At 45.2% G+C, this 15,496-nt stretch overlaps 1 protein-coding gene across 2 annotated transcripts in view; it reads right to left on the reverse strand.

Annotated features, from left to right (window-relative positions):
• Positions 1–702: 702 nt before the first annotated feature.
• CUNH1orf116 (chromosome unknown C1orf116 homolog) overlaps positions 703–15,496 on the reverse strand; it is a 52,840-nt gene continuing 38,046 nt past the window's right edge. For both annotated transcript variants that reach the window (XM_073587266.1, XM_073587268.1), the window contains exons 3-4: positions 7,910–8,090; positions 703–3,922 (exon numbers count right to left, since the gene is read on the reverse strand). In XM_073587266.1, coding sequence (XP_073443367.1) covers positions 1,905–3,922; positions 7,910–8,090 — 2,199 coding nt within the window. In that variant the 3' untranslated portion in view covers positions 703–1,904. The remainder of the gene's footprint in view (positions 3,923–7,909; positions 8,091–15,496) is intronic.

Genomic DNA, 15,496 nt, shown 5'->3' on the forward strand with positions numbered 1-15,496 from the left:
AGTAGAGTTCATAGGACCATCGGACAGGAGGAACTCCAGTGTAACTCAGTACTAGGAGTACTTCATTTAAAGGCGCTATAAGATGAGACGTTCAGAAAGGCACATGTTGGTGGAGTGTTGGACAGGAGTATTCCATCTGACCTGGAGGTTGACCGAGTCCCTGACCCGGAGGACACGGCACGGAGGCAGGCACCTGTTTGTACAACAGACTGTTAGTAAAGCTTTGGAACTACATGCCCTGGTGTCATCCACTTATTCCCTGCGCCAACCTGCCCAGCACCGCTTCCCCTTCGCGCCTGACACTACACCATCTACGTGTCACTTCACCTACACTGCCCTGGGACTACAACCCTGCCTGTGGAGGGGTATAACATCATTGCTGCACCACACCATCTGTCCCAGAGGATCTGTCTGCAGCGTCGGCTTACATCTCCATTGCCGAACACCACAGGTGGCGTCTCGAATCAATTATAAACTTTCACCACCCCAAGCACACTGAAACAACTCCCTTTTACAATGGGCGACCAGGGCCTTGGACCAGGTCACCGCTGCTGTGACATTCCCATCTGAGAGACCGGCCCGGTACTGAGTAACCCACAGTCCTGGGAGGGCGACCCATTTAGAGGCCATCCCAATCTCTGTTAGAATTAGAAACATTTTAAAACTGCAAGAATTTCAAAAAAGAATCAAAACAACTTCAAAAAAGATTTATTAAAACTTTATTAATGAAGCAATGTACAGGAAAGTGTGCAATAAAACAAAATGTACATAAACCCAGAGCATCTCATGATTATACAGTATATACCAGACAGACCAGATTTTTCTATACATATACAAAGAAAAAAAACAACTTTCACATTGAATTGGCAGATGAAAGTCGACAATTAGATGTTTACATAACTCTCAAAAAGTTTTCTTTAAAATTAAATTTAACAAACCAAGTAAGATCATTAAAGTGTTTTTTTTAAAGAACACTTTATGTATTTACATTGATGTGGTAAAAGGATTGTACATTACCCTGGCACCAAAAAGCAAATGGCTAATCTAAAAGGTTAAATAAAAAGTATCATGAGCAATGAGAAAACATTACAAAAAAAAAAAAAAAAAGTTTTATTACAATACCTTAGCATTACAGCACATACAACCAAGTAAAAAATGAAGTACTGCTCAACGTGGAATCCCTATTAATTTGGTATGTGCCATGGGGTTTATAGTCATATACAATGATTCACCTGCATGGAACAGCAACCTAGACACCTTCAAGGAATTTGGGTCAACTTTGCCTATATCTGAATTAAAGCTTATGAATTATATTCATTAGGTTGCAAAGGAATTTAAAAAAAAAAAAAAAAAAAATATCCAGGTGGAGATTATGAATTGTTGTTTTAAACGGAAACAGGATTTGTTACCTCATCTTAAAGCAGCATGATATAAGGGCAAAGGCTCCTATTTCAGCAATGTATTACTTTACTGGGTTCCTTGCTGCAGTTTTGATAAAATCACCATTAATCTTCTGTACAACCCCACCCACACCACCGACTGACAATCTTCCTGCGTACACTGTACATAGACAGAAAGCTGTCAATCAGTAGTGGGGGCATTGTTCTACAGGAGGTCATGAATATAGCAAACTAGATGGCAGCAGGTTTACTATGCTTCTTTCCTGCTGCCATCAGTGATTTGATCAAAACTAAAATCAATCAGCCCAGTAAGTATCACCGGAACCAGGATCTCTGACTCTACATTATGCGGCAAAAAACTGGTGATAAATTCCCATTAAGGAGGGAAGTGTCACAAATTCAAAAATTTCACGACTAAAATAAGATTAGTGTGTCAAAGAGCACTGTAACTGCACATTATTACCCTTCAGGTCAATTCACACACCATACATTATATGCAACTTTTTATTCCTTTAGAATGCCAAGCTTTTTCAAGGCTTCTTTCCGATGCTCTTCTGAAGTTCCCTTAGGAGTAATTTTAACACTAGTAACGGGAGCAGAAGAGCGAGAAGGCCTTGAAAAGAAAGAACGTTTCTCAGTAGTTTCGCCTTCTGTTCTTGATGATTCCAGGTTGGCAAAGTCTTTTCCAGTGCCGAGGGATGCTGGCCTAGGTCGACTGTTTCGCAAGAAATTTCCAGAAAACAGGGGTTTCTTGAAGAAAGAGCTGTTTGACTTTTGAGACTCTTTTTCAATGCTTGACATAGACCCACCAAGACCAACGCCAGACCGTTCTAAGGTGTTTGCCTTAAAGTTTATTTGTCTGAGACCAGGAACTGAGCCTTGAGGAAAGTGAAGGTACGGTTCATTGGAAGGTTCAAAATGAGCACTGTGCCTGTTGCTCTTATCAAGGACTTTATCATTCCCTTGCACTTCTGGACTATGGCGAGTGACCACAATCTCCTTTGGTCGTGGAAAACTAAAGGGTTTTCCAGGACTGGTACTAATATTTTCAGAGGAACCCAATTTTTCTTGAGGTTTTTCGCCTATAGATAGATGGCCAGATGTGTTCAATGGAACAGGATGAATTTCAGGAAAGGCAGTTTGTTTCTCCACAGGTGCTGTTTTTAAAGTCGAAGGTTTACTATCAAGGTCTTGTTTTACACTTTTTAAAGAAGCATCTGATCCAGCATTTAGCAAATTAGTGCCATGACTAGATTTGATATCTACTTTTGACGAGGCACGAGAATGTGATGGAGATTTGTGGTTTGTAGTGTCTGCTTCAGTGTTCTTAGAAGAACCGTCAGTGGCAGTGGGGACCTCATTTAAAGACTTAGACGTTTGAATTACTACATCAGCTTTTTCTTGCATATCTACATTAACACTGGGCCTGTTTCTTGCAAAAATACTACTTTTAATATGCTGTGGAGGCATTTCCACTGTATTAGGGTCTTTGTGAATTAAAGTAGTTCCACTCACAAGCTCCACTTTTTCTAGAGAGCCGAATTTCATGCTTTTTCCGTTCTTGCTTGGGCTTTCATTTCTTACTTGGCCATCATCGGCCTTATGCATAACTGAAGGTTGTGTAGAATTTGTGTCCATAATATCCACTCTATTTTGCTGATTAACATCACTTTTCCTGTTAACATCTTTGTCACCTTGGTCACTATCACCTTGTGGTAGAGACAGATCGGTCTTTGAAGACCGCAATGAAATATTCTCTTGTGAACTTGATTTTACAATAAAGCCCAATTTTTGTAATGCTTCAAGCCTGGCACGCTCATGTTCCTTGGAGTGAGGAACCTTTGGAATTGTAGGTTCATGAGATTTGTCACTATATCTCTCATGCGCTGAAAATGTTCTTGGTCTACTCTGTGGATCTAGATTAGGTACCACACCTGAGCTTGACTTAATGATTATATGGGGTGGCAGAGCACGTGGCTTTGGTGCAGTTGGTGGACCTTGTTTGACGTCCACCGATTTTTCTTCAAACTGGGTAACCATTTCTTGTGAACTTGTGGTATTCTTTGGGGAGGAGACCCTTGGAAACAGTGGTGTTGGTATACTAAATGGCTTTACTACAGCTGGCATTTCTTTATATTCGGAGATTGTAGCTGGTCTAAATTGCGGTTTCTCATATCTTACTTCACGTGCATCTGTAGGATCAGTAACAGAGCGTCTCTTATCTATGAGAACTTGAGGATCTCGGAATGGTTCAGGAGGTGGTATAATCAGGAAGTCCATTTGAGGTTCCCCTGTTTGTGGTCTGTTAATTGAAGACATGCTTTTTGGTTTCCCATGCCAAGACTTAGTCTGGTCTGAGTCAGACTCTGGAAGCTTGGAGTCAGCTGTATGTACTGGGTTTTCCTCACGAGAAACCTGTATTATCCTTGGAAAACTGTGGTATCCCTGAGGAATTTTAGCAACATGGGCCCATTCTTCCACTTGTGGAAATACTGTACTCAGTGGTCTAGGTTTATCATGACCTGAAACCAAAAATGACAGCATAAATTACTACGTTTGTCCATTTTAATTACACAACTATACATTAACCCACATCACCACTTCACCTACTGGTACCATCTTATGAATAAAAATAACTAGCTTCATTAATATCGGTTATTAAAAATAAAATGTACAGTAAATTTGTTTTGATTACCTAATGTTCAAATCAGAATCGAACATATTGTAAGAGGAAGGGAGGATCCTTATATAGGAGATGATGGGAAATTAAATTTTTAGGTGCTTAATCACACCCTTTGCAGATATATTTAGAAGTTCCATACCTCTGCAACTTGTCATATAGACGTGTGGATCATTGCATAATGTGTACTTTATGTAACCCGGCTAAACAACAATGTTAAAGGGTTTAACTTTTACAGTGAATGCTCACATGGATTAACAAGTCATAACCTTTATACTGCCGCCACACCTCTAATGAAGCACCTGTACATTCAGCATTGATCACTGTAGTAGCTGAATGGAACAGATGATCACAGTCTGCTAAATATTCAGTGGTGGACACAACATTTAAGGGAGCTTTCAAAGAAAGTGGACATCAAACTTCGACCCGAACCAACAGCTTCATGAGAGTCTATAAACGCAAATTGTTTGGATCATTAAACTCAGTCAGGATGGAAAAAAAAAAAAAAAAAAAAAATCACAACATGTTCCTGCATTACAGTCATCAAACCTGCCCAACGATAGCGCCACCACAGTAACAAACACATGGAATTCATCAGACCATCATGAAAGCAACACTATATTATTCATTAAATTATTTTTTTTTATTTCTTAATGGCTAATGATTTATTAAAATAAACTCAGGTGTTGCTCACTCTCCCCTAAGTTCAACGTTTCCTTTCTGCTGCAGCATAGAAGTCACAACTACAGTGCACGTGACCACTGCACCCATTAACTGGCATTAGCGGCTTTGCCATTGCACAAGTGACCACTGCAGCCTCACGTGACGCCACCTCTGCAGCCTGTCAATGACTGAAGCAATGACAGAGGTGCAGCACTTGAGTTAGGGAAGCGGAGTAACACCTGAGTTTATTATTTGAATCCAGTGGGTTAAGAATAATGAAAAAGAAAAAAAAAAAAAAAAAAAAATTACCAGAAAACACTTATTTTATTACTAATCACATGGAAAATCCAAAGACAAGTTATAACATCATCATCTACAGAAATATACAAGCAAAGTGCTTTGTTAATGTACATTTAAATGTACTGTCCCAAATTCAACACTAATCACCTATTTATAGGATCACAAAAATGTGCGTCCTGTTTTCCTGTCTGAATGGGACAGTGGTTGTAGAAGAATGGTGCACTTCCATAAAGGCCTGACAAAGATAGTCAAGTACTGGTGTAAGGAGGAAGACCGGGCTGCGGGTACCTGCATTGAGCCAGGTCCGGAACTGTCGAGGCTGCATTCCATGTTGCCTGGGGGAAGGAATAGGGGACCGGACAGGTCCCATGACCCAGGAAGAGGGGGTGTATTTAAGCCAGAAGTAGAGACGAAAGCGTGCGAAGGGACACAGAGTTCCCCGCAGTCAGGGACAGTACAGCAGGGTGAGCAACGCTCTCCACATCCAGCGCAGAGGAGCAGAGACGTGCCGCAACCAGACTTACACGCACGCTCCAGCGGGATTGTCACCGAGGAGAGCGCTGTGCACCCGGATAAACGTTGGGCAGCGCTTGTATGAAGTGTAGACCAGCTACAGGACACCGAGGTGCGGTTACCTCTGCCAACCAGCGTGCAGCAGCCCACGCTTGTTACAGAGACTCCTGCAGCTTCCCTCACTTTGTTTGTTCAGGCTTATGGACTAGGGGCTCAGCGGGTAAGACTGGAGGCCACCTGCTGCCGCCAGAAGTTGGAACGTTGACAGAGAACCCCATCTGAGAACACTACACCGGCCGTTGCTACAACCCCCATCAGACTGTATATCACGGAGGACCAGCGGGAGTCACAATAAATGTTGTTTAAACCTCAGACTGTCACAGCAATTTTTACCATTCCTTAAATCTTTGTTTACTGGTTATTAACTCCCTGCGAGGAGAGGAGATTATTTTCTTCTTTACTGTTAAATTGAATAATATTGTTACACCCAGCGGCGTATCTGGGGGGGGCAGCCGGGGCATTTTCCCCGGGCACAGCCAGCAGGGGGGCGCAGTCGGGCCACCTAATGCAGCGGTCCGCAGTGTCCTCCCTGGCGGCTGCGTTCTGCCGCCCCCCCGGCCTGGGAGTCAGCAGTTCTCTGTGTCAGCTGTCAAGCTGACAGCCAGCGCAGAGAAGAAGCGCGTGCCGGCTTCCAAGGAGCAATTGAATGCAATTGCAGCTCAGACCGCCGGGTCAGAGCGACGTTAGCAGCGTGATCAGGTCATGTGATCACACTGGTGACGTCACTCCCCGGCGCCCAGAGAGAACCCTGGTGTAAGTGTGCTCCACTGTGGAGCTGAAGAACCGCCGAAGATGGGAGATGGGGGGGGGGGGGGAATTTGTAGAGGGCATGGGGGTTAATGTGTGGGGGTGTTAATGAGTGGGGGCGTTAATGAGTGGGGGGGGGTTAATGTGTGGGGGCGTTAATAAGAGGGGGATGGGGTTAATGTGTGGGTGAATTTGGAGTGGGGATGGGGGTTATTTAATGTGTGTGAGGGATTTGGAGTGTGGATGGGGGGTTATTTAATGTATGGGGGGGATTTGGAGTGGGGATGGGGGTACTTGTGTGGGGAGATTTGATGACACAAAATGAAGAGTATGTATGAGGAAACAGTAAGGGGGATTGGTGCAGACAGTATGGGTAGCGAACAGGTTAATGTAAGTGGACACAGTATGGGGAGTCAGGGGTATGTGTGAGCAGACCGTATAGAGAGTGAGGGGGTAAATATATGAGGAGACAGTATGGTGAACAGGTGGGATGTTAGAGGAGACAGTATGAGGATGGAGGGGAATAGTGTGAGGCGACAGTATATTGCAGATATTTGTATTTAGGGGCATTATAATGACACTTCTATCTTTAAGGGGATCGTGTGGAGATTTGCTCCAGAAGACCGGAGAAGCTGGAAGTCTGCAGAGACGGCTGTGGATGAGAAAACTCATCATGGGGTCTGGACAAGAAGAAGAAAAGCAGGAGAACGACTGCAGAGACGACGTCGTCTATAAGGTACCTGGATGTAAATGTTATTTATGACACTGACTAATTCTCAAGTTTTTATTTATGTTAGGAACATTAAAGGGGTTGTCCAGGTTTGTGCTGAGTCTACTGTCATTCTATGTGACTGCAGACTTCTGAAATCTCACAGTGCTCACTGAACGCTGTTAGGATTCTCTTGTGCCAGTAATTTACATACATACGGACACATGCCGACTAGACATGTGTGGCCTCACTCAATGAAAATGAACAGAGCGAGGCCGGACACGTCGAGTCGGAATGTGGCCAGAAGTATACAAATCACATACTTGTGCTGACATGATTGTACATCGGCAAGGGAGAATCCTAAAAGTGTGCAGTGCATTAGTTGTGAGAATTTAAAAGCTGCAATGTCAGGACTCATCTCTGCAGGTTCCAGTACTCATCATGTGGACACTTCATTCATATGCGATTTTCATAGTTATGGTCCTGTGACAACGAGCTTCTCTTCCTGCTTCTCTCAGTTTTTCACTGAAGATTGAGAGAATTAGGGAGAGCAGCTCGTGGGTACATGGCTAAGTGTGCAAGTCGCATATGTACTTGGGCAGGCGCCGAACCGAATTCTTTCCCCGGGTGCCAGAAACGCCTCTGCTTACACCCTGCAAACTGCATCTCCGCACCTGCTTACATTGGGCAATCCTTTTAAGCAGATCACAAATCAAAAGAAGTCATCTATTCCTGTAACCCATCTAAAACCGGTGGTTAATACTGGTTAACTGGTTAATTCCATTAGACAATAAGAACAGGACACAGAGCGCTTCTAGGAGAAATACAATGTCTTACCACTAGAACTTGGAGCTTTTGTTGGTTCAGTCACCGGATGGCTGGCAGATTTTTCAGTTGTCTCCAGTTCATCGTTGGATACCCCACTATCGTCTTCATTATCTAGAGAGTCTATTGTTTCCTCTAGAAACATCAAGCATTCCCGTTCTTCAGCAGAAAGATGATCATATCCATCTCCGCTCTATAAAAGAAAAAAAGTTTAAAAAAAAAAAAAAGTATACAAACTTGTATAAAATCATTTAACAGGAAAGTCTGAAAAAAAATATAACAGTATAAACTGGTTGGTAATGTGCACTCTGGGGCTGGAAAAATGGCGAAAGGAAAGTCAAGAAGTTTAGTGTAGCAATCAACTTTGTTTTTATTCTCTATGAACATCTGGGAAACGAGAGCTACAAACTTGAATGTACAAGCATAGACCATGATGCATGGATAAGCCACGGGTCTCCTGTCCAGAACTTATTGGCAGCCTCATGGGCATATAATTGGACCGTACTCTGGCTGCAAAACACTGATGTGTAAACCGGCCTTAGGCAAAGTCTAACCTGCCTATTATACTATTTTTCCAGATTGTCCAGATGACTCTCCCAATTTACATTTAGGCAATAATATGGCCCCTTTTGACTTCAATGGTAGCACTGTACGAATATGCAGGCAGTGGCCTGCCACCCCTATAACTGCAGGCAGACAGAAAAGGATCATTTACTCCTATGGCTTTGCACAGGTTGGCACACAGCAGAAAGACAAAATGTCTCCTTGAGCATATAAAAGCCAAGTATACTCTTCAAACCAGATGTGCAGTAGCCATTTTAGTAAAAATGTGGGATGGAACTCCATTTTTTGTTTACACCTACCTGTGTTAAGCCAAATAGACAAGGTGCACTTATACCAACAGGTTTGCTGGCCCAGGTTTTCGAATTTGCATTGTTTTTATGGTAGAGATTCATGGCAACATCACTTTTATGGCAACAGCCTAATATATTTAAAGGGCAAGGACCATTTATACAAACTGAAGCCATAAACGACCACCAATCAGTAAATCTCTACTGATGGGTGGTTAATAGTCTGTTTGCCCCGGCAGACTGCAGTAAACTCTCACATAGCGATCTGTAATAGATCGCTCGGTGTACATAGACTACCATAGTTCTACGCAGCGAGAATCTTGATTACAGGATAATGCACCACCAAGAACGATGATCTTTGCAATTTATCTTTCTTGTAAGTGAGGCTCTGAAGCTGGCCAGAATGTTTGATGTGGCCAACATCAGTACCACAGAGCTCCTCTCATGCTGCAGAGGTTAAATCTGCCTCTGCTTGCAGCATCGCAGATCACACAGCACGGACCAGCAGCAAAACAATGCGATTGGTCCAGACGTCAAACCAAGCAAAAGCACTTTCCTTGGTCAAACTGGTAACTGGGAGACAGAGGAGTGAGGCTCGCTTGACAAAAATAAGATTCAGTAATGCAGAAGAAGACTACGGTACGTTGATCATTTGGGATTGCATAAATGTTAAGAGATGCCGACCGGGGTGCTTAAAGTCATTAGAATTAAAGCGCACCTCTGCAATTGTAATCAATCATTATCCACTCAGGAGTGTTTTGGTTTGACTGAGATGAACTCCAAGCTATGTATCCGATTAGACAGTAGTGTTACTTAAGGAAGCATAGGGACTTAAGTTTTTTCTTTTTTAAGCCAAAAGTTGACAAAGCTTGGCGAAATGTGTGCTTGCTGGGGCACACAGGACTACATTTTGTACCACTCTCTTTTATATATACGGTAACTTTTACTTTGCATTTTTTCTCTCCGACAAGGCAAAACACTTATTAAAAGAGAATTTGGCACATTAGAGTAAATTAAGCTAGATATTTGTGGTTATGCATACTAAAAAAGTAACATTATAGTACATTACGTGTGGTCCAATATAGGAGGACTGTTTTTCCATGCATCGATTTAACATCTTTTTTAATATACTTAAGATTACATTTTATCAGACATTGATTTGTTCTTTTTGATGGTATTATATGTCAGAGGTGTATCTTTAAGCACAATAATTCATTATTATGCTCAACAGTGGTTGTCCAACTACTGTAACAACTTAACTTATTCTCATTCATGGCACTTTCAACACAAAGCACACTCCAGCGTTTTACGTTATTTCACCGCTGGAGTGGTGCTACTAACCTAAGCATCCGGACTCTGGCATTATAGTTACTAGCCACTGTCTTCAGCTCCGGTCCTTCCCCACCATATTGTGACCGCAACTTCTGACTGACCAGAAGTCAGGGGCCACAGTCATATGCTCCCATTCTGGCCTTGTTCTGCCCTCAAAGACTTACATCGAGTTGTGACTTCTGGATTGTCCAGCAAACACTAGAGAAATCCAGCAGGTCCCAGTCTGCTGGAGACAGACCGGAGCAGTGCCGAAAACAGATGAAGATGAGGGCTGGCAAGTCTAAGGGTCCCGTTTCACATAGCGACGCATCAGCGATCCCGGCAACGATACGACCTGGATAGGATCGCTGGTGCATCGCTACATGGTCACTAGTAAGCTGCCAAACAGGCAGATCTCTTCAACGACACACCAGCGATCCCGACAACGATACTACCTGGTAAGGATTGCTGGTGCGTTGCCACACAGCTATTCTGAACGATTCCAGCCTGCGTCCCTGAGTTCTGCGTCGCCAACAAGGTCGCTCGATGAAAAAAAAATGGCTCAAGACATTTGAGCACCATCAGCGATATCCAGCGGGGGGGGGGGGGGGGGGGGGCTGGTCGCTACTGTGTGTCACATGTAGCGAGATCGTTGTTCCATCACAAAATCGGTGATGCATCAGCGATCTCGCTATGTGAGACGGGGCCTTAAAACTAGGGTCTGCAATAAAAACACTGGCATGGTGCTTTATCATTTTCTGTAAAGTGGCCTTAAATCATCAAGGTCATCTAATATACAGTGGGGGGAATTGAGCAAGTTCTCCCACTTAAAAAGATGAGAGAGGCCTATAAGTGACATCATAGGTAGACCACAACTATGAGAGTCAAAATGAGAAAACAAATCCAGAAATCACCTTGTCTGATTTGGCAAGATTTATTTTGGAAATTATGGTGGAAAATAAGTATTTGGTCACCTAAAAACATGCAAGATTTCTGGCTCTCACAGACCTGTACCACTAGAGTTGAGCGAAACGGGTCGAAAAAATTCAAAAGTCGCCGACCTTTAGCAAAGTCGGGTTTCATGAAACGAAACCCGACCCTAGGATGAGGTCGGCCACGAGGTCGGCGACTTACGCGCCAAAGTTGCGTTTCAAAAGTTTGTTTTGCGCTGTTTTTCAGCCAATCAGGATCCACGGACACTGTGGGCAACGTGATGACATAGGCAGGGGTCACCACAATCTTTCAGAAGGGCATGCAAGTGATTGGCTTGCTTTGGTGGGCGTCACAGGGGGTATAAAAGGGCGTGCACGCCGACCGCCATCTTACTTCTGCCGATCTCAGTATAGGGAGAGGTTGCTGCTGATTCTGTAGGGAGAGCGTTAGGCAGGGAAGACGACAAAAAAACTGCTTCTGCTGCTAGCAATTTGGCCTGCACAACACACCAGTCACTGTGTGTGCAGTGCAAGGGGAGGCTATATAGTGGTGTATCAGTGGTGTTGGTTGTTGGGCTGCCTTCTAAGGCTTCCTGACATTCCTGCATTGCTGTTTACCCACTGCTCTGCAAACTGCTTTTTTAAAAGCAATCCAATCTCCCTTATCCTCTAGTCACTTTTGTCACAGCTGTGCCATTGAGCCTGTGACATAGCGCTCAGATATCAGTGGGCCTCACACAATCCAAAAGTGTCCAGTGTCCACAAGTGTCTGCAGAAATTCAAAATCTCCCCTGTCCTATAGACACCTTGTACCTTGTTTTACGTTACTATATAGTTTGTTGGATTTTGTCTACATTTCTACCAAAAATGAGGAAGGCTGGTGGAAGAGGCCGTGGAATTGGGCGGGGGTTGGCAGCTGGTAATGATGGTGGTGGATCTGATGGTAGTGGCAAGAGCAAAATAGGACCGAATGCAGGAGGTGCTGAGCCTGCGTCATCGTCTGGCTACATAAGGCCTCGAACGCTTAGTTTTCTAGGAGTTGGCAAACCGCTTTTAAAGCCAGAGCATCAGGAAAAAGTTTTGTCTTACATTGCTGACTCAGCCTCCAGCTCTATCGCCTCCTCTTCTTCAGTTGTAAAAAGTAAAAGCACTGAGTCGTCATTGGAGGCTCATGTTCATGAACCACACCTTTCCTTGTGTCCTTCACCCCAACCAAGATTGAAGGATGACGCAGGCCATACTACCGATTACTCCATGGAGCTGTTTTCACATACCATGCCTGGATTATCAAGTGAAATGGTGAATTACCCAGGCCAAGATGAATCTGACATGGAGTGCACTGATGCACAGCCGCTGATGGATGATTCTGCTGGTACATTCACTCAGAGCACTACATTGTCCTCGCAGTGTACAGAGCCAGATTCTGACCCTGATGAGACTCAGGTGCCCCTTCCCGCACACTATACCACCATACACGGTGACACAGAGGAAGGTGCACATGACATAGAAGAGGAGGTGATGGATGACCCAGTTGTTGACCCAGATTGGCATCCATTGGGGGAAGAGGGTGCTGCTTCCAATAGCTCAGATGAGGAGCATCCACAGCAGACATCGACATCGCAACAGCTGTTATCTGGCAGGCCCGGAGCACTCCAAAGACAGGTTCCAAACATCAAAAGAGTTGCTGGACAGCTTGTCCAGAGGGTCAAAAGATCACAGCGTGCTAGGCCGCAAAATGTCTGCCAAAGTAGGAAGAGTGCAGTGTGGCACTTTTTTGAACAAAATCCTCATGATCAGGCCAAGGTTATCTGTAAGAAGTGCGCAAAGACCTTTAGCCGAGGGAAAAATCTGAAAAATTTGAATACCAGTTGCATGCTTAGACATTTAACCAGCATGCACTTGCAAGCGTGGACACAACACCAAACCTCAAGCGCCACATGTGCAACTGATCACAACGAAGGTAGTCAGCAACGCTACATTGTTTCCCCCACTGTAAGCCCACCGGTTAGCACAGCAGCAAATGTTGAGGTGTCGTTGCAAGGCCACAGCAGTCAGGGAATCCAACTGTTATATCAACGAAAGACTGATTCTAGGCCATCAGAAAGAACACCAACTCCATCATCAACCCTCTCTCAGTCCGCCATGTCCACCGCTACTTCCACCATATGCAGCTCTCAAGTCCAGCTCACCCTCCCAGACACTATGAGTAGGTCAAGAAAGTACTCAGTCTCTCATCCGCGTACACTGGGTTTGAACGCCCACATTGCCAAACTAATCTCGTTTGAGATGATGCCCTTTCGGTTGGTGGAAAGCACAGCTTTCCGCGAACTCATGGCCTATGCAGTACCACGCTATGACCTACCCAGTCGCCACTTCTTCTCTCGCAAAGCCATCCCAGCCCTCCACCATCATGTGAAAGACTGCATTGTCCATGCACTCAAGCAGTCAGTGAGCGGAAAGGTGCACCTCACAACTGATGCATGGTCCAGTCGGCATGGCCAGGGCCGTTACGTGTCCATCACTGCGCACTGGGTTAATGTGGTGGATGCAGGGTCCACAGGGGACAGCGGTGGTGGGACAGTGCTGCCTAGCCCACGGTATAGGAAACAGTTGGCTGTAGGTGTTCCACCCTCCTCCTCCTCCTCCAGAAGCGAAAGCTCGTCCACAGAGCGCAGTCGTACGAGCACTCCATCTGCAGCTGCCACTGTTGCACACGATGTGTCCCCCTATCGAGCAGCTAGTGGAAAGCGTCAGCAGGCTGTGTTGCAGATGATGTGTTTGGGCAACAGACACACCGCCGAGGTGCTGGCCGAGTACTTGAAGCGACAAACTGAGTCATGGCTGGGCAGTGTACATCTTGAGGCAGGCAAGGTAGTTAGTGATAACGGCCGTAATTTTGTGGCAGCCATAGCCCTTTCAAAACTCAGCCACATACCTTGCTTGGCTCACACCTTGAACCTGGTGGTGCAGTGCTTCCTCAAAAATTATCCGGAGTTAACAGCCCTGCTCCAGAAGGTGCGAAGACTGTGCGCGCACATCCGCCGGTCGCCTGTACACTCCGTTCGTATGCAGAAGCTGCAGCGATTGCTCCACCTTCCCAACCACCGCCTCATTATCGACATTGCAACAAGGTGGAACTCCACCCTGCACATGGTGGAGCGGCTGTGCGAGCAGAGGCAGGCCATAATGCATTTGTGGGAGGATACACGGTCAGGCACTTTGAGAGCAGACATGGAGTTGACAGGTGTGCAGTGGTCGAAGCTGAAAGACCTCTGTAAAGTCCTTCAGTGTTTTGAGGAATGCACACGGCTGGTAAGCGCAGACGACGCCATCCTAAGCATGAGCATCCCACTTATGCGTCTGCTCATGCAAACTTTGACGCACCTTAAGGAGCAGGCGTCTGCAGCCAATGTTGATGAGGAGGAAGAGGAGGAGGGAATCCTTGATGACATTCAGCCATTGTCTGCTCAGGGACCTCTCCTGGACGAGGTGGAGGAAGAAGAGGAGGAGGATGATGATGGGGATGATTACTTAGGGGAGGAGGATGCATCTCGTGGGGCAAGTGAAAATGTTGGCGTGGCAAGGTCTGGTACAGGGTTTGTGCGTGACTGGAGGGATGTGGATTTGCCAGAAAGTGCTCCTCCACCCAGCACTCGCAGTGCATCATTGACACCGGGAACATTGGCCCACGTCAGATTATGCCTTGCAGATCCTAAAAAGGGACCCCCGCATTGCCAAAATGATGAACGATGACGACTACTGGTTGGCCAGCATCCTGGATCCACGCTATAAAGGCAAATTACAAAACATCATGCCACAGGAGAACCTTGACCTAATATTGGCTAATAAACAAGCAACTCTGGTAAATCGGTTGCTTGAGGCATTCCCAGCACACAGCAGCGGTGATGGTTCTCACACGAGCCGTACAGGCCGGGGGCAGCTTGGCAGAGGTGTTCGTGGTGCACACAGCAGAAGTGGCGTTGGAGACAGGGGTTTCATGACAATGTTGTGGACTGATTTTTCAAATACCGCTCACACAACTGGTAATACTGCATCGATGGAAAGTGACAGGAGACAGCAGTTGTCAACTATGGTTACAAACTACTTTTCCTCCCATATCGATGTTCTCCCACACAGGTCATTCCCCTTTGACTATTGGGCCGCTAAACTGGACACCTGGCCTGAATTGGCCCAATATGCCTTACAGGAGCTCGCTTGCCCAGCTGCAAGTGTGCTATCGGAAAGAGTCTTCAGTGCAGCTGGATCAATCCTGACAGAAAAAAGGACCCGTCTGTCAACCCAAAATGTGGATGATCTAACCTTCATTAAAATGAACCATGCATGGGTTTCCAAGGATTTTGTCCCACCTTCCCCTGATGACACATAGGGTGACAGAAAAATGGCTTGCTTTGGTCCACCTCTTCCTGGGACTTCACCTATTTCGCCTTTTGCATCAGCTGAATGTCCAACATCAACATATGCCACTTTCTAAAACTCCCTAACTG

The sequence above is a fragment of the Dendrobates tinctorius genome, unplaced genomic scaffold (assembly GCF_039654945.1).
Source record: "Dendrobates tinctorius isolate UK_male_01 unplaced genomic scaffold, ASM3965494v1 ptg000098l, whole genome shotgun sequence".
Lineage (NCBI taxonomy): Eukaryota > Metazoa > Chordata > Amphibia > Anura > Dendrobatidae > Dendrobates > Dendrobates tinctorius.